Consider the following 21,558-nt stretch of genomic DNA (forward strand, 5'->3'; position numbering starts at 1 on the left):
ACATTGCAAAGCATACTTCTCCAAGTAAGATACCAATCTAAAAAGTCCGATGTAGTTGGCGCTGGAGTTGAAATTGTCTCCTGATCTGGTACTACACTACCTACTTAGGTGAAGTTGGGAAGACTTAAGAAGACCACGTCGTGGAGTAGCGAACAAGACTCGTAGTTGAAGACATTGTTGTATCAGAAATGTGATGTTGCTTTTCTATGAAACCGACGAATCACTTCGAATAAGAAGATGATTTCTCACCGAAAATTACCACTTTCTTTCTGCTGATTCGTACATGTGCCATGAGATCTTAACGGACTACTATTGGCTGCCTTAGTCTTGTCGTCACTCCCGACTCTGCGGAACGCCACAAAATTTAACTTTATGTACGCTGGAGGTGAGTAGACTCCCTCTTGTTTGAAATATCCTTTAGTCTTACTCCAATAGTGCTGATCAAAGACGATACTAGCAGAGACGGCCATACAGCAGCCTGCAGGCGCCGGTAATGATCGGGTTTGAATCCACTTTAGAAGTAACTGCCCGACCACGGAAGATGAATGGTTCCTAGATGATAAAACGATAATTTTGATCAGTACAAGGGCTTAGAAGAAAAATGATGATATCAGCATGGCAGAAGTCATGCCAGCCTCTCATGAGAGTTGAGAATTGTGCATCAACGCTAAAAGGCAAAGACCCATTCTAGCTTTTCTTCAAGGTCCCACTGACCTCTTAATCTATGGCCTCGAAACACTTTTCTGCAATTTCAATCAGCACAATTGCTCGGATTTTGAGATCCACGGACCATGAAGTGGTATCGACCCGATTTCTCCGACCTACTCGGGTCTCGTGGAGGCGGTGAATGTTGGATGCTGTAATCTCTTTAAGCTTTTTATTTTCTCAACCCGGTGGGATGTAGATTGCATATTGGGTCACAATCTCGTTCTTCTCGAATTATCTCTGAGGTAAGTGAGGCGAAGCTAGAGTATATAAGAGCCGCAAGGTTGCAGCTCCGACTGATGTAGTATTTAATACTCATGCGAAAGTACACTCCGTCCATTAAACAATTCGCCAAGCGCTCATCCGATTGACCGTTGCCATCGACTCATCTTCAAAATGCTCTCACAATACATCTTCGTCATCATCGCGTAAGTAACTTAGCTAAGCCTCTATTAATTAACCCCTGCCAATATGAATACACGCTTACCTTGTCACCCACAGCGCATGCGCTGCCGGCTCGTTCGCATCTATCGCGACCTGTAAAGGAAGCTTCTACGCCGGCGCCTGCCAGGACATCTTCGCACCTGGAGCTCGTCACGACGCACTCACGCAGAGCTGCTGCCAACCTCCCCATGGTACAACTTACCATGATGGCCCCGGAACATTTGTTCGTCCTCCGCTACTTAGTTTGGTTTAACAGAACAATGATAGCTGACATCTCATCTAGTGCTGCACCAATGCCGACTCCTCAGCTATTGCCTACTTGTCTTCATGCTGTTCCAACGGCGGGAAGAGACAGATCAACTTCAACCCCGTGCGTGGCGACTGAGTTCTTGATGTCGCAGGTCCTCTCTAGTGCATTTGAGTGAGGCTATTGGCAATAGAGCTGAACATGAGGAGACAAGAGGCCCTGCGAACAGGCTATCTGGGCACATGTGTCCCACTATCTTTCTTTTCTTTTCTGGATTACTTGTGTTAATTGTGTTGTAAGTACGCACTACGGAGTATATTAGTATCGAGGGGCGCGGAGCAAGCTTAACAATGCATTGGCGCGCAGAAGACTGAATATTCCTGCTGACCAGACCTTCCTTTCTGTTCGAAAAGGGGCCGAGAACCCTCCAAAGTCAGTGCAAAGCTTACTCAATACCTAATAGCAAAGCTTGATTGCACGCACATGCACTTGTATCTACAAAATTGCCTGGATCGCAAGTCATCCTTGTTTTTCGGTGATGGCTCGTTTCACATTCTACCCAAATCGGGGTGATATACCCGCCCAGGGCCCCATCGCTTGTCATTGTCGGTCCTTGGCTCCCCACGAATTCTATCACATGGCGCTGAGGGACGTTCCGCCTTCCAAATCAAGCACTCAAGGTGTTCTGCTCCGCCCAGATGCTAACACGGGCGAATTATTGCTCCGACTACCATATTCGCGGTCGTTGACTTAAGATATTCAAGACCACTGCGTGTGAAGTTGCAATCATTTCCATGAATGATGCAATCACACTGGACTGAGTGTCTCATAAAGCTGGCCCTCACTGATGCGACTTCCAGCACGTAGTAGTGGCAGGGCTACATCTTTCCGCCGTATGATTACAAACCTCGAACCAGAGGCTCTGTGATCTACTACAACTTTCAATCAGATGAAGAGATCCAGACTAAGTAGGAGTCATAAGATTTTCGACCTCACGTTACTCTACGCGCGGGTGGGATGGCCGAGGCCAAGAGTGTCACCTAGACGCTGATCGTTTGTCATTCGTGACCTGTCAGGCTGTGCAAGGATCAACCCTTCGCTTAGCCACATCGATACTATCTTGGCTTCTGACAACGCAATTAAAGTGAGAAGCAACCAGAAAGTTATGTGGGATTTCCTCCTTTGATAGACAACAATAGGAAAGTTGGCAAACCTAAAAGAACGACTGAATCGAACCAATGTGACCGCGTGAAATGATTCGAGGGGTGTGCGGGCAAGTGGACTACCGCCCAACTTCTCACCTTTACAGTGTTCATCCGGAGTGATCCAACCCCTGGGCCAAGACAACTCAGGCTATGTACCGATTCTTTTATAACACGACCATATTCCCAGTCTTCTAGAAAGCCTTTCTCATCATCAACCATTCCATCAACTCACTCAACCCAACCTCAATCACTCCTTCAAGTCTTCTCAAGTTCCAAATCTTAAACATGAAGTTCTCAATCGTCGCCGTTGTGCTTCCCCTCATCGCGGGCACGAGCGCTGCCCCGTCAGTCGTTGAGCGCCAATCCCCTGCATGCGTGGCCTACAGCGGCAAATTCCCCCACGAGCTTGTCTGGGGGCAGTGGTTCCTTTGCTGCAACTACAATGGTCCTGATACCGCAGTACGTCAATTTTCAGTCTTCAACAACAATGGCTTTCCCAAGTGGCGTTACGTCTTTACTAACGAGGCCATAGACCTACCAGAACTGCTGCGACAGACAGGGTGCGGGAACTGGAAGCGGGTTCCCCGGGTGTGCTTAGACTTAGAGCCTATGCATTCGGTTCTTGTAAATAAAACTCTCGCAATGTTTGCGGGCTTTCACAACAATCAACTCTAATTGCCGCCACAATTCTTTTTATACCAAATCCTGACCTTGGAGGCTAAAATTTCATTCGCTATGGAATGGAAGACTCCGCTGAATATTGCAAGTTACTTCACCCTAAGCTAGTACATTTCTGAAGCGGCACAATGTTGAACTTGCTTTCGTCAACAATCAGCATCGAGGTGCCATGCTTCCATAAGTATAACGACCACGGAAACAAGGACCGCAACACCTACTAGTACATACAAGTCAACACGCACTGCATAGCGCCGCTCCTTCGGAGAGCTAAAGTGGCGTACATTGTCGCGCTTAGACGAGCGTTCACGGCAGTACTTGTTCATTACAACTATACTACACGCATTTGCTACATAAAAACTACAATGAATTTACTCGCGAATCGTAGTAGTCGCGGCTCGTCAGGTCGTATAACTCGACCTGCTTAAGCCAGCTCATTTACGACTAGCAAACCGCATCATACCTGCTCCAACGTCGAACACAGTCACGAGGCTGTTCATCATGGTGTCACCCAAAATGTAAGGGCCCTCGCCGCCGTCGGTGACACCAAGCAGACAGACAAAGGTGCCGTCACCATTGTCAAGCGGGTCGCTACGCTGGATCAAATCGGCTTTGTCGGCGTAGAAAGTGTGCCCGTTGATCACAATGCCAAAGTCTGGTACTGTAGCATCACAGGGAGCATAATATGCGCCAGAAAAGATGTCGTAGAAGGAGTTGGGAATTCCAGCTGCGAATGCATCGGAGATATCTGGGCAAATAGGTAAGCTTGGCGATCCATGCTACTGGCTGAGCACTGTTGAAGGGTTTCAATTCTACTTACCAGAAGGCACATACATCAAAGTCGTGCCACTGTCGACAATCGTGGGAGTTGTACTGTTGTAAAACCCGGCAGGCTTAGAGACTGCGGTATTCCACTTGCTTGCAGCCAGGGTCTGGTTAGTAGTAGGGGCCATGGTCACGTTCTTGATGACATATCCGTCAGGAAGGATGGTGTAGAAAGAGTACTCGGTTTTCGCCTCGGGCCTGTGAGATAAGAGGGCGACCTGACCTTATGTTAGCTTCCCATCATGAAGCGTACGTTTCCGCACTGGCACTTTCCAAGCTTTGAATCACTCACCATTCGGATAGGCGTGCTGATAAACTTGCCCTTGGTCTCGACAGGAGGCAATCCGCCGAAAGCCAATTGACCGACCTGAGACTTGCTGTCCATGGCCATGCTAAAGAGGTCGGGCTTGACGATGCCCTTCTTGGACATAGTCGTGAAGATGGAGTCATAGTAGACGGATTTGCCGGTCGCATCGTCGTACTCGCTGGTGAGTAAGTCATAGGCGAGGCCGAGCAAGCCACTAGCGACGTTGTCGCCGTTCCAGTAAGTCTTGTTGACCAAGGCAACTTCTTGGTGCGGCACCTCGAGACCGGCAAGGGTGATGTCCTGATAGCCCATGAGGCCTGTGGCAAATTCACCGTCACCGTAGGTGATGTTGAAGTGAACACCAGGAATGGAGCCATGCTGGAACGTACCGTTGTACGTGGGCCCGAAGTTGCACAATGAGGTCTGCTCGTGACGTTTGCGGGTCAGCTCCGCCTAAAGCAAACTTCTCCCCTGTTTATGGTATTCGTTACTCACGTCGTTCAACCTGTTGCCGTTAGAGTCTTGGCAGATAAAGTCCTTCTGGACAGCCCATGTGTCACTTGATCCGGAGTCGACGATCACTTGAAGAGTCTCATCACCGAAGAGGATGCTGGCGATATACTCGTAGCCGTTCAAGTCGGTCAAGTTTGTGACATGGCCTGTCTTGTACATGCCGTTCGAGCCAGGCCCATTCCGAATGGACTGAATCCATGTCTGAGCCGGGGAGGCACCAACAACTCTGTTTAGTTCGAGAACGTGAGGGGACACTTCCAAGGGCTCGCTGTCGACGTTGCGTTTCTGCAGGGACGACAGGTCGACTTCGGTGATGTCGAACGGAAGGGGTGCACGGGATGCGGCCGCAGCAGAGCAAATCAGGCTCGCCGCTGATGCGATAGCGGCCATGGACTTCATAATGAGCGTAAGGGGTGGGTGATAGGATGGTGAAGTCGTGCGTGTCTCCAGTTCCATGCAATGGTTGTAGAACCGAAGTGACGGTCTACAATTTGCCGATTAGACACCGTGCTTTTATATCTGTCTTCGAGGCGCATTCGGCCACAAGAGTTCGCGATCACTGTTCCGCCAGATGGGTATGTTGGTTGTTCCACTACAAGCACCCATCCGGTGTTAGCCGAATATCCGAATCCTCAATAATTCCGTCGCTCGTGTGATTGATAAGACGTGGGAGTGAAGGGGACTCTCCTGCCCGAACAGGAAGGAGGGGGTTCTGGGACATGGGTGGTGTCTGGGGTACGGTTCAAGCTTTGGCTAAGCTTCGGTGCCGATCTGCCGATTCGTTGAGCTAGTACAGAAGGTCCGCGAAGATGACGATAAACATCTATCTACGGCAGTTCAATAACGCCTATTAGATATCTTGAATGTTTGTCAAACTCAAAATAAGTTGGATCGATGACCATCATCATCGAATGACGAGTCTGGCTGATAGTGTGGGCTCCTTCATTGATGAGGGATAGATCGACAACACGTCTCAAAACTTCAGTGCTAGCTTCAGCTGAGGAACATCGACCAAGGGTCCGCTTTATCTTAGATAGCACCTTCAGCAAGAATACAAAGTCCCCTGTTGATGGGCTCTGCGTAACGGCAGTCTTGACCATACTCCCAGCCGTATGTTCCGGCAAGATTGCACAATGCCCACGCACGATCAGGCTCTGGGCGCAAAACGGTGACACTAATCTAGAGGCCCAATGGCCTACTTACAAGTGAGTTTCTTGGGTTTGGGGGGAATGTTTAGCTCAGGCGTGTAACAGACCTAACATTCTGGTTGCCTGAAGAGTGGGTTAGATCCGCCCTGGTACTTATGATTAGACGTAAATGTGTACCCATTATTAATCCTGAACCTGAACTGGGCATTTACAAATTAAGAAAGCGGTAGTGAGTCCACACGATCCCGAAGAAGGTCCCGTCCTTGTCAAATATACCAGAAATCCAGCTACAAATGTTTCTCCGTCAACTAAAGGCCGCGCTTGAACTCCCTCATGTCATCCTCGTCCTCAGGAATACCTATAATATTCCCTCGGGCTTCGTCGCTGTCTGAATCAGAAACTTTACTCAAGACTTCGTCCAGCCTGTGTCGCACGAGAATATCTTGAAGACCACGCTCGAGCTTCTCCGTCGACTCACTTAGAAACGCTTTGATAGCCAGAGCTGAAAACATGGGGACTATATCGTTGACAGCTTGATGAACTGCGCCCCTTCGAGACTTGGTGACCGAGACACCGTTTCTGATGACCGTGAAATTGCTTTTCGCATAAGTCGTGGCTGCCTGCTCGACTCTTTTGCTACTCATCGTCTTTCCACCACTTCTATACGCGCTTTCGAGGACAAGTATCAAATCGCATGCGCATTTAAGAAGCATCCGCGCGGCTGCCGGCGCTTCGAACAGCAGCGCCCCAGCTGCCAGGGGTATGCCGCCAACAAGTGTAAACAAAGTCAGGCAAACGGCGCCACCGCAGACGAAGATGGACTGCCCAACGGCCTGAGCCATAAAAGGCGCTAGGTTTCTCCACACTACTTTTGCCAGTATCTCATCCATGTCTTCGATAATCCTTTTCGGTAGGCCGAAACAACCCTGCGCAATCTCGCGGCAGAGAACGCGGGAAATAGTTGGCGTTGTGACTGCCGATACGACCCCTGTCCCAAATCCCGCTGACGCTGCTACGACGACCGACTTGAGTATGCGTAGCGTCTTTCTGACGGCCAAAGCTACTTTTGCCTCAATGTCCGAGACCTGAGCAGCACACATTGCCTCAGATATAGCAGTATGTTCGAGAGATCTCATTGTCACGTGTATCAGGTTCTTGATGGATACTTGATCATCTACAGGAGTTAGACTATCAGAAGCAAACAGATCCAAGAGCTTATGCGTTCGGGGTGTGGTTTTTACTAAACATACCACGGGAGACGAAGCAGAACTTCACATCCATTGGAGGCCAGAACGTGGAGGTATCTGGCTCAATCTCGAATCTCTTTTCGAATAGCTTCTTCCTGCTTAGAATGATGGCTTCTTCGGTTTGCGATGCCTCCCCTGCTCGATTCTGACATAGCAAGAGATGCTTATCCTTCTTGGTTCCCACGATTACGATCGGAGTCAAGGGCATGTACTTCGTAGCCAATTCCAAGACTTTTGCTAAGGCTGCTTGTACTGGACGATCGGTGTCTGTGTCGATGCAAAGCCTGTAGAAAGAATGCTAAGACTTAGACCCGTAGAAGATTCCCAATTCCTAGGGGAATACGCCTTACCATATGGCATGAAGGTTGTCTTCGACCTTGACATTATTAGTCCTAGCCTTGAGGAACTTCTTCAGTTCATCAACCTCCTTAGTGTCGCCTGTCTGAAAGCCTTCAGAGTCGTGAATGATGATGCCAGGATGCTGATCCGACTCAAAGCCCACTTTAATGTCGTGCTTGCCTCTCTCAGCATGATTGACATTGGTCTAGGGATGACGAAATGAATCATTAAAGACATGGTCGAAAGAGGTATATCGCTGCTCACCATTTCTATTCCAAAGACACGATTCAGTAGCGTTGACTTGCCGACGCCCGCATTGCCGCAAATTAAGATCCGACAGCTTGTGAAATCTGGGAGAACTTCTCTGATCCATGGGTCCAGTGTCACTTGCGCATTATTCCGGAAGTGCGACAAGCTAGCTTTTTCTCTGTAGTCGTCCAGATGATCCCGCAAACCCTTCAGAGCTTGCTGAATTCCAAGAGTCGGATAGGTGTCCAAAAGAAAGTATACCGATGGATGCACGACCGTCCCGTTGCGCGCTACATTGAAAGATCTTCAGAGCCATTCATAGACAGCTGTGGAAGAAGATTTGAGAACCAAGTACTCACAAAAACTACTGTATCCCCGAAGCGTTCCGAAGTCATCGGCTTCAAAGATGTCTCGTTTCCCCAGCCTCAAGCCAGAGAGGAGACCTGAATTGATATTGACCCAGTGGGGGGGCAAAAGCTTTTTCCCTGCAACCTGCTGCCAACTCCGTTCTGAGCTATTTGGCTTTCGAAGTTTTCGCATTGGAATTCTCTGTAGATTGCCATGACGATGGGATTCACGAAGGTCATGCATAGAGATTTCGATCCCATTCGAGTACTTGAACGTCCAAGGCTCGTCCTTAACGGGATCTACGTCGGGAACGTATGCCTCAACGCCCTCAACCGATAGAAGCGGCGGCGGGTCTGGAAACGCTAGCTTCAGAGGGTTTTCGATCAGACCTTTGAGGCGACCCTCGGGGTTGTGCTCCAGGATCAATCCCTTTCCTTGGCTCTCAATGAGAATCCACTGAAGAGGGTAGAGAGACAGACCATCGTGCTCGGCTCCACCGCCCATGTCTGCGTGCGCACCAACAAACCAGGCTTGTAAGTGTGAGTCCTGTTCTCTTCCAGTCATGGCCCTCTCGTTTGTGATCAGTGGTAACAGAGGGAACATCTTTCTCTCCTCGTTGAGAGCGACTGCATGTCGAACATGTTGGGCAAAGCTCACATCGATTCCTACGGTTTCGTAGAACTTGTCCTGAGCGATGACCATCCTAACTGTATCAAAGAGACCTATGAACTTGATCTTCGGAGGCGGTCGAGTATGTTCCAGACTGCACAAAACATGATCAGATGGCTTTTCCGGTTTCGTAGTGTGTGTTCCGGGACCAGCTACTCACGCGAATCGGTATTCCTGTCCGCCCATCGTACGCCGTTCGTCCCGCTTCAGTCCCGCAAGACGCTTCAAGTTGTCCCACTTGGACTTATCCGTGCCATCGGGTAGTCCGTCGACTGCTTTCAATGTGTACTTATGAAGAAGGGCAGCAACGGCTCGAACGACATCTAGCATATCGAATCAGGTTATGCCCTAAGGGTCTGAGGATGACAGGTGCGTACAAGCCCCGCGGCTAAAGCCAAACAGCCACACTTCGTCGTCTTCGGACTTCATCTCTTTGCAGCAAAACTATAAGCAATCAGAATGACCCTAGGTCAATAAGACGACATAGTCATAGAATTATTCACATCATATACTTCTCTGATCTGCTCCCCACAGCCCACACCAGTGATGCCGTCATTCCATGTATCCAGGGGCTTCTTGTCGACACCGATACCTTGAAAGTACCTTACAATCTAACGATGCCGTTGTCATTAGCAGCCCACCTGAGAAATCCCCGAGGATAACAAATGAATGTACCTGCGTGATCTTGTTGCCTCGCCCATCAGTCGTCTTCCCTCTCTTGATCGAGGCGTAGATGCGGAAGACATTGCTGTTGTTTCCATAGCCATTGCCTTGAGAAGAGTAAGGGTCAGTTGCTGAGAGCTCAAGTCATTTGGACATGCTCACCTTCTCTTCCATCCTCATTGTACCATGTTCCGTCAACGCAAACCACGATTCTCCTGACGCCGTTCGATCCAACCATGTTCCGTGTGTGTCTCAGGAGATGACTTGTTCGCAAAATTGCGAGCTTGAAAAGGGAAGGCAGGCGGCTTTTCAGATTTTGCAGCACAGGAAAACCTCATCCCACTACCTGGTTCTTATTCATTTAATAGGCTGGCTGTTATTCTCTTCTCCAAGTGAGACATGCTCGACTGCGTTGATCGGCTTCGCCGATGTATTTTGGTGCATATGCGGAATTCGAGTGTTCATCACACCCTCCCTTTCTGACAACCCCTCAATTTTCTCGGACTATTAGCGAATCAGGTGTAACATACAATGAGGCACACCAGCAGGCTCCGCAAGCCAAAGCAGCAGGCTGTCGTGACTTCTGTCAAAAATAGCCTCTAGTCAGCAAGCTGTCTTGTTGGATGTGTTAGGTACGAGCTTCTTGTTCAATGTGACACATTACCTAGACGAGTATCTTACATGTACATAATACAGGGAGAGTAGAGAAGCGGAGAGGAGCAGAGCGCTGTCCATGCGAGTTCCCGAGAAGAAACCCTGTTTTCACCGTGTAACAGATAATACCTTACTCTTCGCCTAAGTACACGCAAGCACCTACAGGCTGCTTTTGCTCATATTTGCGAAATGCTTTCGCCTCTTCTTACTTATTCAGACACGTGCTTTCAGATATATGGAACAAATAGAGGTGATACTTTAGTCAAGTTCATCCGTTTTTAAGTACATTTCTTCGTGCGGTTTTTGATACATCGCAAAGCGAGATCTAAAGAGTTCTATCACCTTATTTACCATGTATTCAAACTGTAAACGCACAAGTGTGTAGTTTCGTGAACGCGAGGTTCCTTTTGTTCAGTCATGGCATAGAAGATTGGTCGGCTCGCGAGCAAAGCCTGTCTTTAGAAGACGAAACATACGTTCAGCAAAACATTGACTCATTGACACATGGCGCCTTTCTTAAGTACTTCCTGTACAGGTACCTAGTCCCCTTTGTGACTTACTCGTACAGCGTTGCCTGGTGGCTACATCTCTTTCGAGGAAGCCTATAGCCTGGGCCAAACGGCCGGGGTGTCAGCTGTATTGACCATCACTTTCCGCTCACGGCTGCGCGCCAACGCCTTACACTACACATGCAGGCTGAGACGCCTGAAAAGTTGTCATATCCAATCACATCCCAGTCAGGGCAAAATTAGCTTAGGAATAGCACAGTTTTCAGTGGTGGTGGCTAGCGGGTACGGGGATTGCTTGCAAATAGGACAGATACGGTGACGCCAGACGGCTTAAGCCTCCCAAGGTCTTGGCATCTCAACTGCGTCTAAGAAGGAAAGCAATAGCCAATGGCAGTTTTTTTTCCTAGCAGTGGCTTGACCAAGTTGTCACCGAGAGCGCCTCTGATGTTCAATAGGTACACAGAGAGCCAAGACGGAACGGCACAGCTCTATCAGACCGGTTCGTAATATTGTCAATCACACATCCGGGGCTACAGCGGCCGTTTGCAACCAGACAGAACAGCGAAAATGAAATGTGGTGACAAAGTCAAAGTGACCAAATAGCTTGTTGCTAAGGGTTTTAAAAAGTGTTTGTGTGTCACGACATATGTACTGAGTTGGCCTCCAAAGACCCCCGTCGTTCTCCGTCTCGTCTCAACAAATTTGGCGTTCATAAGCCTCCACTCTTGAGGAGATACGCCGCACTTCCACTTCCCGGCCGACTCACAACAACAGCACCCTCCTTCTGCTCCTCAGTAAGCTCGCGCTTGGAGTAGTATTCCCTCTCCCACGCCTCCTTGACAGCAGCAACCTTGTCAGCAGGCACCATGTGGACTGTGCAGCCACCCCAGCCAGCACCGGTAAGTCTGCTGCCATAGGATCCGTTTTCGCGCGCAATGCGGCAAAGCTCGTCAATCTCAGGGGCACTGCACTCGTACAAGTCGCGGCATGAGTCTTGTGTGGCGTTAAGCAGGTCGCCGAGGCGCTTGTTGTAGGCCGTGGTGTCAGAGGTATCCTTCGGCGCCTCCTGCTCCAGAACCTTCATGAACTGGAGTACGCGGAGAGCCTCCTCAAAGACGTGCAGGGCGCGCTGGCGGAGCTTGAAGCGGTCGGCGCGGACGGAGAGCTTGGACATGAAGATCTGCTCAAGCTCGGGGACGGAGACGCCCAGGACCTTGGCAATCTCCTCGCGGGTGTAGCCCTCGGTGCTGGTAAGGGCCTTCTTGGTGACGTCGATGAGCACGCGGAGCTGTGCCTCTGCGGCCTCCTCTGCTGATGCGCCCTCGGCGTGCGGGAGCTTGTTGTTGGCGAAGTAGGCTTCGTGAAAGCCGTGGAGAGAGATACCGAGCGGAGAAGCGTCGGTGGGGAGCTTTGTGCCGGCCGGGTTGAGGGCTGCGTTGAGGAAGGCGCCTGCCATGCTGCACTCGACGACGCGGAGATTGTAGTGGATGGGGCCGGTGACCTGCTTGTTGGAGGTGACGAAGGACTGGGCGATGAGGAAGGAGAGTTCCGGGTTCGTTGTCGGGAAGAAGACGGGGCGAGCGGTCAGAGAGGGGCTGAAGGACACGAAGAGAGCAGAACCGCGCTGGGAGAAGACGGAGGCGGACTGGTCCATGCTGGATGGGTTGGTTGTTAGATCGAAGACGGGTTGATGAAGGGGTTAAAAGGGACGACTCACCCGCCAGAGTTGACACCAACGGCACGCTCACTGACGATGGCAAGCTCAGTGAGCTCGGTCTTGTCAACAGTCTTCTCGCCGTTGGCAAGCATGACAGCCAATGCCGAGGCACTAACGAAAGCAGCACTAGAGCTGAGACCACCGCCAACGGGGACGTTACCGTCCATGAGGATCTTCATACCCTTGGGTCTGAAGTCCTTGCCATGCTTCCGACGCAGCAGCTCCAGGGCGCCACTCAAGCCGCTCTTGAAGTAGTTGGACCACTCGTGGACCTTGGAGTCGATAGGAACATCGGCGCCGATGGGGACTTCAAAGGTGCGGGAGGGGTACTTGTCGGACTGGGCGTTTGCGACGCGGAGGGTGAAGGTCTCGGAGTCAGCGGGAGTGTCGGTGATGGAAAAGGCGAGGATGGCATCGGCGGTGATTGCCATAGGGAGGACGGAGTAGAGGGAGTAGTCGATGTGCTCGCCGATAATGTTCACGCGGCCGGGGGAGCGGGCGACGACAGAGGCCGGGTGACCGTACTCGGACTCGAACTGTGAGAGCAGAGACGACCAGCGCTTGGTCTGAATGGGGAGGGCATCGTCTGTGTAGATGTCGGCGAGGGCGCTCGCGGTGGGAACGGGACCGGCCATAGCGGGCGAACGTGTGTTTCGCTCGAGATCGAATGCGGATTGGGTATCTTTGCTGCCGAAGAGACGATGTTGAACAAGACGATCCGAACTGGCGAAAGAGTAGAAGAAAAGAAGAGATGAAAGAAGAGTGTGATGGTGATGGCTTGTGACGTTTTGGGGGCGAGTTTCTATTTGGATGGGGAGGTTGGGTGGGACGAGGCCGGTGGTTTGACGATGCGCCGTAATAACCCCGCGATGGAGCTTTGGTGTTTTTGCGGGTGCTCTCTCAACTTTGCTGCGCTGGAAGTGGTGCGCGTGTGCTGCCTCAAGCTGCTACCCCGCAATTGCCCCTCGTTTGGCGATCCCTGACTGAAGAATACTGGAAGAGCTTTGCCTCGAATGTCTCACCAATAAAGAAATCAAAAGAGCTCAGCTTAGAGTTTGGGAATCTTGAATTGAGTTCGATCTTCGGTCAGCACTGGACAACGAGCAAATACAATGATAGTCCCTCGAGTATACATGGCCTTGAAGACTCATGCAATGAATGCAGCAGCTTCATACAGCTTCAAACGCAGTGTTACTCTTCGGGACATTGACACCCCACCTCGGTCGATAATTCCACCGTCATGCAAAATCTCCAACAATTCCTATCTCATTTTCTCTTTGACAAGCCTGACAAGCGCTAGGGTAGCGTGATCCTCTAGACTGCATAAAGCAGCTCACCTTTCCGAACCATACCACACCAAGCTGGACCAGAAAGGTTGCCCGGCCCAGCAACCGAGAAGGACAAGGTGCGCTGATTTCGGCCTTCTGGGTTGTCCGGGGTCTCCAGCTTGAACTGGACAACGGCCCCGTTCCATTGCGGGCCGACAATCGGAAAACCGGCGGAGAACTCGAAAGCTGCCTCGGTTGCGATACAAAGCTAGCGCTAGCTTGCGCATCAAGCTTTTTGGACATGCTCTTTAGTTAAGATCAGGTGTAAAGGTGGGATTGATGGAAAACGGTATGAGATAACTCTTCTTCCGAAGCATCATAGTACGAGATACAATTTGACGCCACGAAATCTAGAATGCATGATTTCTCAACCAGCGAACGACAGCCAAGCCGTACCAGTGGAGTGACTGCACGCCATCACTGGCCTGGCGCATCGCCTGACTGGGTTCCAGGATCTTGCGCCATGCGGTGCGCGGGGATGTCGGGGGCGAGAGACTTTTGTTTTTTCTCCCTCTAGCGGGGATCTCGCGTTGCTGATAACCTGAATGGTATTAAGGTCTTCTCACATTGCGCAAAATGTGTTGCAACTTCAAATCGCAAAGCAATCTCGAATTGAATCTTTAGACATCATGTTACCTTGGATTGAGGCAAAAAACCGACGCCGACAAGTCAGAAAAGAAAACAAGAGAGAAAAAGGGAGGACCTGAAGAAAGAGGGAGACGCGAAAGAAAAAGGAGGAGAGCCTTAGCCAGAGAGAACTTAGAGCCCCTCAGGCTCTCTGCTCATTACAGGCGTTTCTAGCCTCCAAGGTTTCGTGGTGTAGTTGGTTATCACGTCAGTCTAACACACTGAAGGTCTCCGGTTCAAGTCCGGGCGAAATCATTTTTGCAATTTGATGCAATCTCTGAGTTGCAAGACCATGTTTTCACCTCTTATCATTGACCTCTTTACTAGATGATCGTCCTGGATCAATATTTGACTTCGCCGCGACCTCTCTGCTGAGGTGGACTTGTGTTTGTTACATATAGACCACTTGATAATAGCTCTAAAAATGACAGCAAGTTTGACTAGCAAATGTTTCGAAGACTCTCAGGCCAATGGCAACAGTTATGGTACCCTGATAAATTTATGCCTCAGACTATGGGGCTTGCAATCTTTTCAAATACTCAAAGGCACCGACTCGCTCCCCTAGATAATCTGCACCACCAATATCACTATGCAGTTTCCCAAGCTCTTTTCGTCCCACCCTTGCGAGCAGAATCACGACTGAGAAACAAACAAACGAGGCACTGGCAGATATCTGCCGGGTGAAGGTCTGCATGACGCTGAGCGCACCAAGTGTCTGCACATGGACCTTGATGTCCACACTTCCGGTGGCCCATACCAGTTTAGGTGTTCCATAACATGTTGTGAGCCTATAGTTGCTTTACAAAACAATGTCCCGTTTACACTACAGACAAATGCGCTTGAGACATTATTCAGATAAGAGCTAGCCACGGCTTCATGGTACTGAATAAGGCAAATCAACTTCCTGGATCTTGCGGGAACCCTACCCTGACTTCCTCAAGTCGAGAACCGGCCGGTGACAGCCTTGGCCGTCGGCTTCTTCTCAAACGCACTCCAGTCGTACCGCTTCAGAGACTCCTCAACGCTAAGAAGTTCCTTCTTGTCCTCCTCAGTCAATAGATCCATCCCCTCCACGATGGTGACTCCTTCCCACGTCGGGGGATAGTGATCCTGAATCCATTCAAAGAATTGCCATTGCGAAAGCTGCTCTTGAGCCATGGCGCCCCACAGTTCAACATAGCTTTGGGGAGAAACCTGCACGGCGGCGGTTGAGCCCTCCTCAGGCGCGAGCCCAGTAGCCCGTCCCCAGGCGGCGAGATAAGACTCCATAGTCAAGGTTTCAACGTTGCATCGGACAAAGGATCCTGGAGGAGGAGGGCTCTTCACCAGTCTTCGAACAAAAATGCCTCCATTGGTGACGGGATCTCCAACACATGGGTACGGCGTGTTGGGTGGCACTGGGTACAAGGTGACATACTTTTTGGCGCTCGGCTTTAACCTAGTCAGTATGTCTCTGATTATTGGGGCACTCAAATACTTTACTTACCACGTAAATCGGCTTGAAGATATCATAGAGCAGTGCGTTGTTCGCAAAGACAGTGAACACGGCGAAGGTGGTCTTGGCTGAAAGATCCGGCATCTCTTGTGTAACATACGAGACGATGCGCCCCTTGCCTTCGAGGTGGGGGCAGACAGCTTCCCCGTTGGTGATCTTGCTCGTGTGAGGCCCAGCGCTGAACACAAGTCGTTGAAGAGAGTCTGTCTTCGACGCCGCACGGGCAATTCTTCTTCCCTGTTCAAACTCCAACTCCACGGACTTCTCATCGCCGAGTTCGAAGAACGTGTCGTAGTAGTCAGTGAATGCGAAGATCGCCGTGGCCCCGTGGAAGGCTCTCTCGAGGCTCTCTTCATCGTTGAGATTCGCAGAGACAACTTCGACGCCCTTTGCGGCGAGAGCCTTTGCTTTCTCACTCGAGGTGTTTCGAGTGGTGCCTCTGACTTTCCAGCCTGGTTCTTTGAGGAAGGCGTCAACGACGCCTCCGCCCTGACCACCGGCTGCGCCAATGACTACGATCAGGTTCGACATGATTTAAAGTTGTGGTAGGAGTAGGGGCGAAGATAAGATCTTTCGTTTACAAGTTTATAGAGATACTGGTGTTCGAACTCAAACTATAATTCTATCGTATTCTGTTGTGGAACGATGATCTCTTTTATAAACAACGGACGTTGTAGTCAAATCGACTGTATCAAGAGAAGAATCTACACTTGCTTGAATAAGTCTAGCAGAATAGCCACCCGCTGCATACCTACCTACGCCATCATACTACACGGCTGCATATCATTCCGACGGAGTCTTGTCGATTTGTCATATGGTTCTGTTAATCTAGCGCGGCGTTTGTGCCTGTCTGCAGATGACTAGATTACAGTGTCAATGGCCTCCCACTACAGTCGGCAATCATGTACTTCGGTAGAGGCACATTTAAGCTTCGGCACTCGGCGCTATCCTTACAACCGAGGCGGGACATCAGAAATCCTTCTTGCTGGCACAAGAATGAGCATCTTCAAAGCTTTTGGGGTCATTGTCGACAATTCACAAATGAACCCAGGTTGGAGGCATTCTTTACAAAGTTCCCTCACGAGAGTGGCAAAGACCTTCTGCTCATGCTTAGAGCCTATTTTGGAGTCCCCCCGATATTTCAAGTGAGTGATCAGTGGAAAAAGATGTGATCATATTACACGAAGCTAGTAGTGTTATCGAATGGATAGAAATCCATCTCTAGAATATCCATTAACGAAAACATATCATTCGACACATCCTCAATAGGTGTGGTAGTTGCAGTGACCACTCGATCATCCGGCAAGCGATCTGTGACAGCTTCTGCTGGGTCCAAGATATTCACGTTTCCATCAAGACTGAGCGGAAATGGGAGTAACTCATGGATATGCGCGTTAACGCTCCTTGCCACCCATGTCGCAGATGACGATGAAGTATCGTTCTGGAGATTATTGAGAGATGCGTCTCTCCGCTCAGCTTGGATTTGCAGTCCCTGAATTCTCTGGAGCACTGATCGTGCGCCGCCATACTTCTTGCTCATAACGCGCAGCACTGAACAGATGCTTTCAATGCCATTCTTGCGAATCGTTTCCTTCTCTAACGTGTTTGGCCGGTGGAATACCAACACAATTGCGGCCACTAGAGCCATGAAGCCATTGATGCTCAGCAAGTGAGAAGCATCCTCTCTGTAGTGGATCTCCTCGTACAACTCGGCAACATAGGTTGCCGCTAGGACTGAGGCGTGGGACGTCCGCCACGGAGCATGACGGCTCTTGCTAAGCATCTGCACCATTATGATTGCCGTCGAATAATGGATATGCAACTCTGAAGTATAACGGTGATAAGTCCTCCGAGTACCGTCTGTATAGTAGAGACGCAACACGTCCGGCAGGCCGCTCTTCCATTCGCAAAGCGAGGCAATGACAGTTTCGACCTCGGATTCAACTGGTACGCCTTTTCTGGTGTTCAACTCCGACAACTTACCAATCACGTTCATGAGTCCGGTGAATTGTAAAGAGACCGTTGTGAATACCCCTTGTGTTATGAAGTCCGAAGCTGCAAGTGGCTGAACATCGCAGTCTGCAAGCTTCAGCGAACGAGGCCGGCCCCAGCAGGCGACCATAAGTGTCTCACTGTTCTTTGGAATGTCAGTGCATGGAACGAGAACACCAAGAGCTAAGTGCAGGGTGGGAACCGAGAAGCGCAGGCGCGTGATGCTTAGATGAAGGCAGCAAAAACGTACTATCAGATGCCAAAATATACGCCGTAAAGACCCGGAGTTATCTTTCTCTCTGTAAGATGATTGCGTGTGGATTCCCATTTGCACTGCTAACCGCACAGCCATACCAGTCCAATGCCACGGCCCATGAAGCGTGACAAGATATGGTGAGGCTGGGGCCCAACATGACAAGAGACATAGTGTCTTGAGGAGGAACGCGTTGTCTTTTTCGAACTCGACATGTATCAAAGTTTCAATCTTCTCGTAGAGTGAGTAACTCAAAGTCATACTGCTGGGTTCATGGCGCATAAGACTGCCGACGAGGCACACAGCTTGCTGTAGAAGGATCGACGACTCTCCCCTCGAGAGGTCATCCGCATCAACGACGGGAAAGTAAGGAAAGGCAAATTCAAAGAAGGCGTCCGTCAAAGCCTTGCGCAATGATGGCGCTGGCAAGGTGTCCGCTTGAGTGGCCTTGACCAAGACATCTCGGGCTTGCATAATTCGTGGCGGAAGGCCATCGTAAACTGCCATCGGCTCTATGGCGGAGTCGTACGACAAGACGGAGGCGTGGGAGATGAATCCCTCCGGTTGGTAGTCCCACGTTTTCAATTCTGAAGACCGAGCTGGAGTCAACATCCGCGGCTCAACTCTCGTTCTATCAGTGCCAAGACTGGGGGGGCGATGGCATGGCCGGCACAGTCGGCGATCTCGGCAGCATGAGCTGTCTTTGCCGAGCCGTCATCTTGCGGCTCTTTCGAACGCCATCTCGACGACTGAAGCGGAGAACTATGTCAGAAATCTTGCTGAAAGAGCCATGACGGAACAATAGCGGCTCACATGCACTGAACACCGGCACGGCAACAGTTTGCACATCCGTGAAGAGGGCTTTCTTGCAGGTCGCACCTCACCTTTTTGTTCGGTAGTCAGATAATGCTTGTATTACAGGCTGGGAGCATGTTTGTGAATCGACTTACTTTCCTGGAGTGGCACTCAACGCATACGACGTTAGCACGGTCCCGCACTGTCCTGGTATTCATATTGAATGAGGTTCGAGCCGAAGATTGTGAGACTCAGGCGTCTCCCAGCGTCGGTAGAGCTAAAGCTTTCCAGATTGCCGTTTATCTGCCGAACGACACGGCGTGCGGTGTGAGAACTGATGTGGGAGCCGAAATTACGTCAGGCCCGGCGCCTGTATCTAGCCAATGTGCCCGACGGATCGACCCAAGTCCGATTCCGTTTCCGTTTACATGTGCTGTGGCCATGCATCGTACGTGTGCTTTACTGGAAATGTCGGAATGGTGTGTACCCTTCACTCACCACCGTCCATGTAACAAGTACCTGATCTACGGATGCATAGGACCGAACCTCTTAAAGCTTTCAGGTGAATCCGATTGGCCGTTGAGCCGAGACTATCAACTTTTCTACATCGTTGTCCGAGGACGGGGGATCAAGCATTTACCTCGGGGCACCTCAAACTTCATTATTCATGTTTGTCCGGATGTTCATAAAATGCGAGGTAACAGCATTGGTTTCTTGGATTGCAATAATTATCCTATTTTGTGGCCTCTACTTCATCATTGATCGTTCAAGTCTGTTGACCAATTACGGATTATGGCGTCACTTCCTGCCTCAGGAGTACTGGTGGAAGCGGAAGAGTTCCGTGACTTTGGTGGCTGGATCTTGGACTCGCAGTTCGACTCGGAGATGGGATCGCCATATCTCCTCGCTCATGGTAACGGCAAGCCAGTCGCGGATGCAACAACTACCATATCAGCGAAAAAGGGCCATTACAATGTTTGGGTTCGAGCCAAGGACTGGGTTCCAGCTCATCATCCTGGTCAATTTACCCTGACTATCAACGGAAACACGCTTGACACAGTATTCGGCGCCAATGGCAAAGATTGGCACTGGCAGTACGCTGGCACAGTAGATCTCCTAGGGGATGACGTGCGACTGGTGCTGCACGATCTGACGGGATTTTGCGGCCGTTGCGACGCAATCTTTCTCAGCATGGAGGACACATCGCCGCCCAATGGAATAGACGAAGGATCGCGTGCCTGGCGGAGACGACTACGTGGTATACCCGATCAGCCTCACAATGCAGGGTCATTCGATGTTGTTGTCGTTGGAGGAGGCATACCTGGCTGTACAGCCGCATTAGCAGCTGCGCGAATGGGGGATCGTGTTGCCCTTATTCAAGACCGTCCCTACCTCGGCGGCAATGCCAGCGTAGAGATCGGGCTCACTCCACGCGGTATGACCAACTCCATCGTCCAAGAGCTCTCTCAACGCGACCTCGACGGCGACCTAGTCGCGAAGCAGCTGCTTGATGCAGAACCCAACGCCACAGCGTTCATGGAATACACTGTTTACGATGCAGCCCTCACTGGTTCGCAGATAACATCGGTGAAGGCCCGACATGCCCGCACTGGAAAGGAGATTTGCCTTTCAGCTCCAGTCTTCATTGACTGCTCTGGCAAAGCCATCCTTGGTATCTGCACTGGCGCAGAGACCCTTTTTGGTCAGGAGTCCGAGGCGATGTATGGCGAAAGCCTTGCGCCTGCAGTAGCTGATGAGATGCATCACGGACACACAGTCTTTTTTCGAACTCGGATGGGCGACAAACTTGCCCCCTTTCCGTCTGTTCCATGGGCTACTGAGGTCGCCAAAGACTACTCTGATCTTCGGGGTCAGCTCAGTAAGCCCGGTCTTGAGAATGGCCCGGGACCTCTTGTTGTGCCCCCGAATTTTGTACCCGATCCTACCATGGATATGAAGATGAAGGGACCTCTTACCCACTTCTGGGAGTACGGCCAATGGCTCGATCCATATACTAATGGTGAACATATTCGGGACCATCTCTTGCGCGCCATCTACGGGACTTTCCACAACGTGAAAGAGATGGAGCCCAGGACTTACGCGAATCTGGAATTCGATTGGGTAGCATTTGTTGCTGCTCAGGGAGAGTTCAAGAAGTACAAGGGAGACTACATTCTTACAGAGACCGATATCCGCGATCACAAAGTCTTCCCCGACGCTGTGGTTCAGAATGCAGGCGCCTTTTGTTTACATTACCCAGGCGACAAAAAGTACGACTTCCGTCTGCAGGCCTGGGAATGGGATGAGCGGGATAAAAAGCCTTACGACATCCCGTTCCGGTGTCTTTATTCGTCTAATATCTCGAATTTGATGATGGCGGGCAAACATATCAGCACTACGCACATTGGAGGATCCAACGCCAAGTTCATGGCCAATGGAGGATGCCACGCTCTGGCAACAGCTGCCGCGGCGCACTTGTGCATTAAGCACCAAACCAATCCTCGTGGTATCTATGAGAATCACCTTCAAGAGTTGAAGGCAACTGTCATCCGCCAGGGTCAGGGTATCTGGGACAGAAAATCGGACAACAGACTGTAATTTCCG

The 21,558-nt window shown here is 50.5% G+C and overlaps 8 protein-coding genes across 8 annotated transcripts; 3 read left to right on the forward strand and 5 right to left on the reverse strand.

Moving 5' to 3' along the window:
• Window positions 1–1,101: 1,101 nt before the first annotated feature.
• CCOS01_11975 (uncharacterized protein) lies at window positions 1,102–1,534 on the forward strand (the record flags this gene model as incomplete). Its single annotated transcript, XM_060460125.1, has 3 exons — window positions 1,102–1,133; window positions 1,207–1,372; window positions 1,433–1,534. The coding sequence occupies 3 exons, from the start codon at window positions 1,102–1,104 to the stop codon at window positions 1,532–1,534; spliced, it is 300 nt and encodes a 99-aa protein (XP_060309068.1).
• A 1,352-nt stretch (window positions 1,535–2,886) lies between these two features.
• CCOS01_11976 (uncharacterized protein) lies at window positions 2,887–3,199 on the forward strand (the record flags this gene model as incomplete). Its single annotated transcript, XM_060460126.1, has 2 exons — window positions 2,887–3,060; window positions 3,134–3,199. The coding sequence occupies 2 exons, from the start codon at window positions 2,887–2,889 to the stop codon at window positions 3,197–3,199; spliced, it is 240 nt and encodes a 79-aa protein (XP_060309069.1).
• Window positions 3,200–3,710: 511 nt separating this feature from the next.
• On the reverse strand, window positions 3,711–5,320 carry CCOS01_11977 (eukaryotic aspartyl protease; the record flags this gene model as incomplete). Its single annotated transcript, XM_060460127.1, has 4 exons — window positions 3,711–4,024; window positions 4,097–4,319; window positions 4,394–4,831; window positions 4,904–5,320. 4 exons carry the CDS (start codon window positions 5,318–5,320, stop codon window positions 3,711–3,713), a joined length of 1,392 nt encoding a protein of 463 aa, XP_060309070.1.
• A 1,057-nt stretch (window positions 5,321–6,377) lies between these two features.
• Window positions 6,378–9,822, reverse strand: CCOS01_11978 (uncharacterized protein; the record flags this gene model as incomplete). The annotated part of the gene is made up of 10 exons (XM_060460128.1): window positions 6,378–7,243; window positions 7,320–7,600; window positions 7,667–7,860; window positions 7,920–8,194; window positions 8,264–9,015; window positions 9,082–9,244; window positions 9,299–9,365; window positions 9,434–9,532; window positions 9,597–9,691; window positions 9,747–9,822. 10 exons carry the CDS (start codon window positions 9,820–9,822, stop codon window positions 6,378–6,380), a joined length of 2,868 nt encoding a protein of 955 aa, XP_060309071.1.
• Window positions 9,823–11,456: 1,634 nt separating this feature from the next.
• On the reverse strand, window positions 11,457–13,455 carry CCOS01_11979 (galactokinase; the record flags this gene model as incomplete). The annotated part of the gene is made up of 3 exons (XM_060460129.1): window positions 11,457–12,402; window positions 12,465–13,187; window positions 13,295–13,455. Coding segments are annotated over 3 exons (1,830 nt in total), but the record flags the coding sequence as incomplete, so codon positions are not given.
• A 1,900-nt stretch (window positions 13,456–15,355) lies between these two features.
• CCOS01_11980 (uncharacterized protein) lies at window positions 15,356–16,445 on the reverse strand (the record flags this gene model as incomplete). Its single annotated transcript, XM_060460130.1, has 2 exons — window positions 15,356–15,850; window positions 15,906–16,445. The coding sequence occupies 2 exons, from the start codon at window positions 16,443–16,445 to the stop codon at window positions 15,356–15,358; spliced, it is 1,035 nt and encodes a 344-aa protein (XP_060309073.1).
• Window positions 16,446–17,308: 863 nt separating this feature from the next.
• On the reverse strand, window positions 17,309–18,771 carry CCOS01_11981 (uncharacterized protein; the record flags this gene model as incomplete). Its single annotated transcript, XM_060460131.1, has 3 exons — window positions 17,309–17,356; window positions 17,458–18,046; window positions 18,248–18,771. 3 exons carry the CDS (start codon window positions 18,769–18,771, stop codon window positions 17,309–17,311), a joined length of 1,161 nt encoding a protein of 386 aa, XP_060309074.1.
• Window positions 18,772–19,746: 975 nt separating this feature from the next.
• Window positions 19,747–21,552, forward strand: CCOS01_11982 (uncharacterized protein; the record flags this gene model as incomplete). Its single annotated transcript, XM_060460132.1, has 1 exon — window positions 19,747–21,552. One exon carries the CDS (start codon window positions 19,747–19,749, stop codon window positions 21,550–21,552), a length of 1,806 nt encoding a protein of 601 aa, XP_060309075.1.
• Window positions 21,553–21,558: the final 6 nt, after the last annotated feature.

This window comes from Colletotrichum costaricense (assembly GCF_030867565.1).
Source record: "Colletotrichum costaricense strain IMI 309622 chromosome Unknown Scaffold_14.1, whole genome shotgun sequence".
NCBI classification, from domain to species: Eukaryota; Fungi; Ascomycota; class Sordariomycetes; order Glomerellales; family Glomerellaceae; genus Colletotrichum; species Colletotrichum costaricense.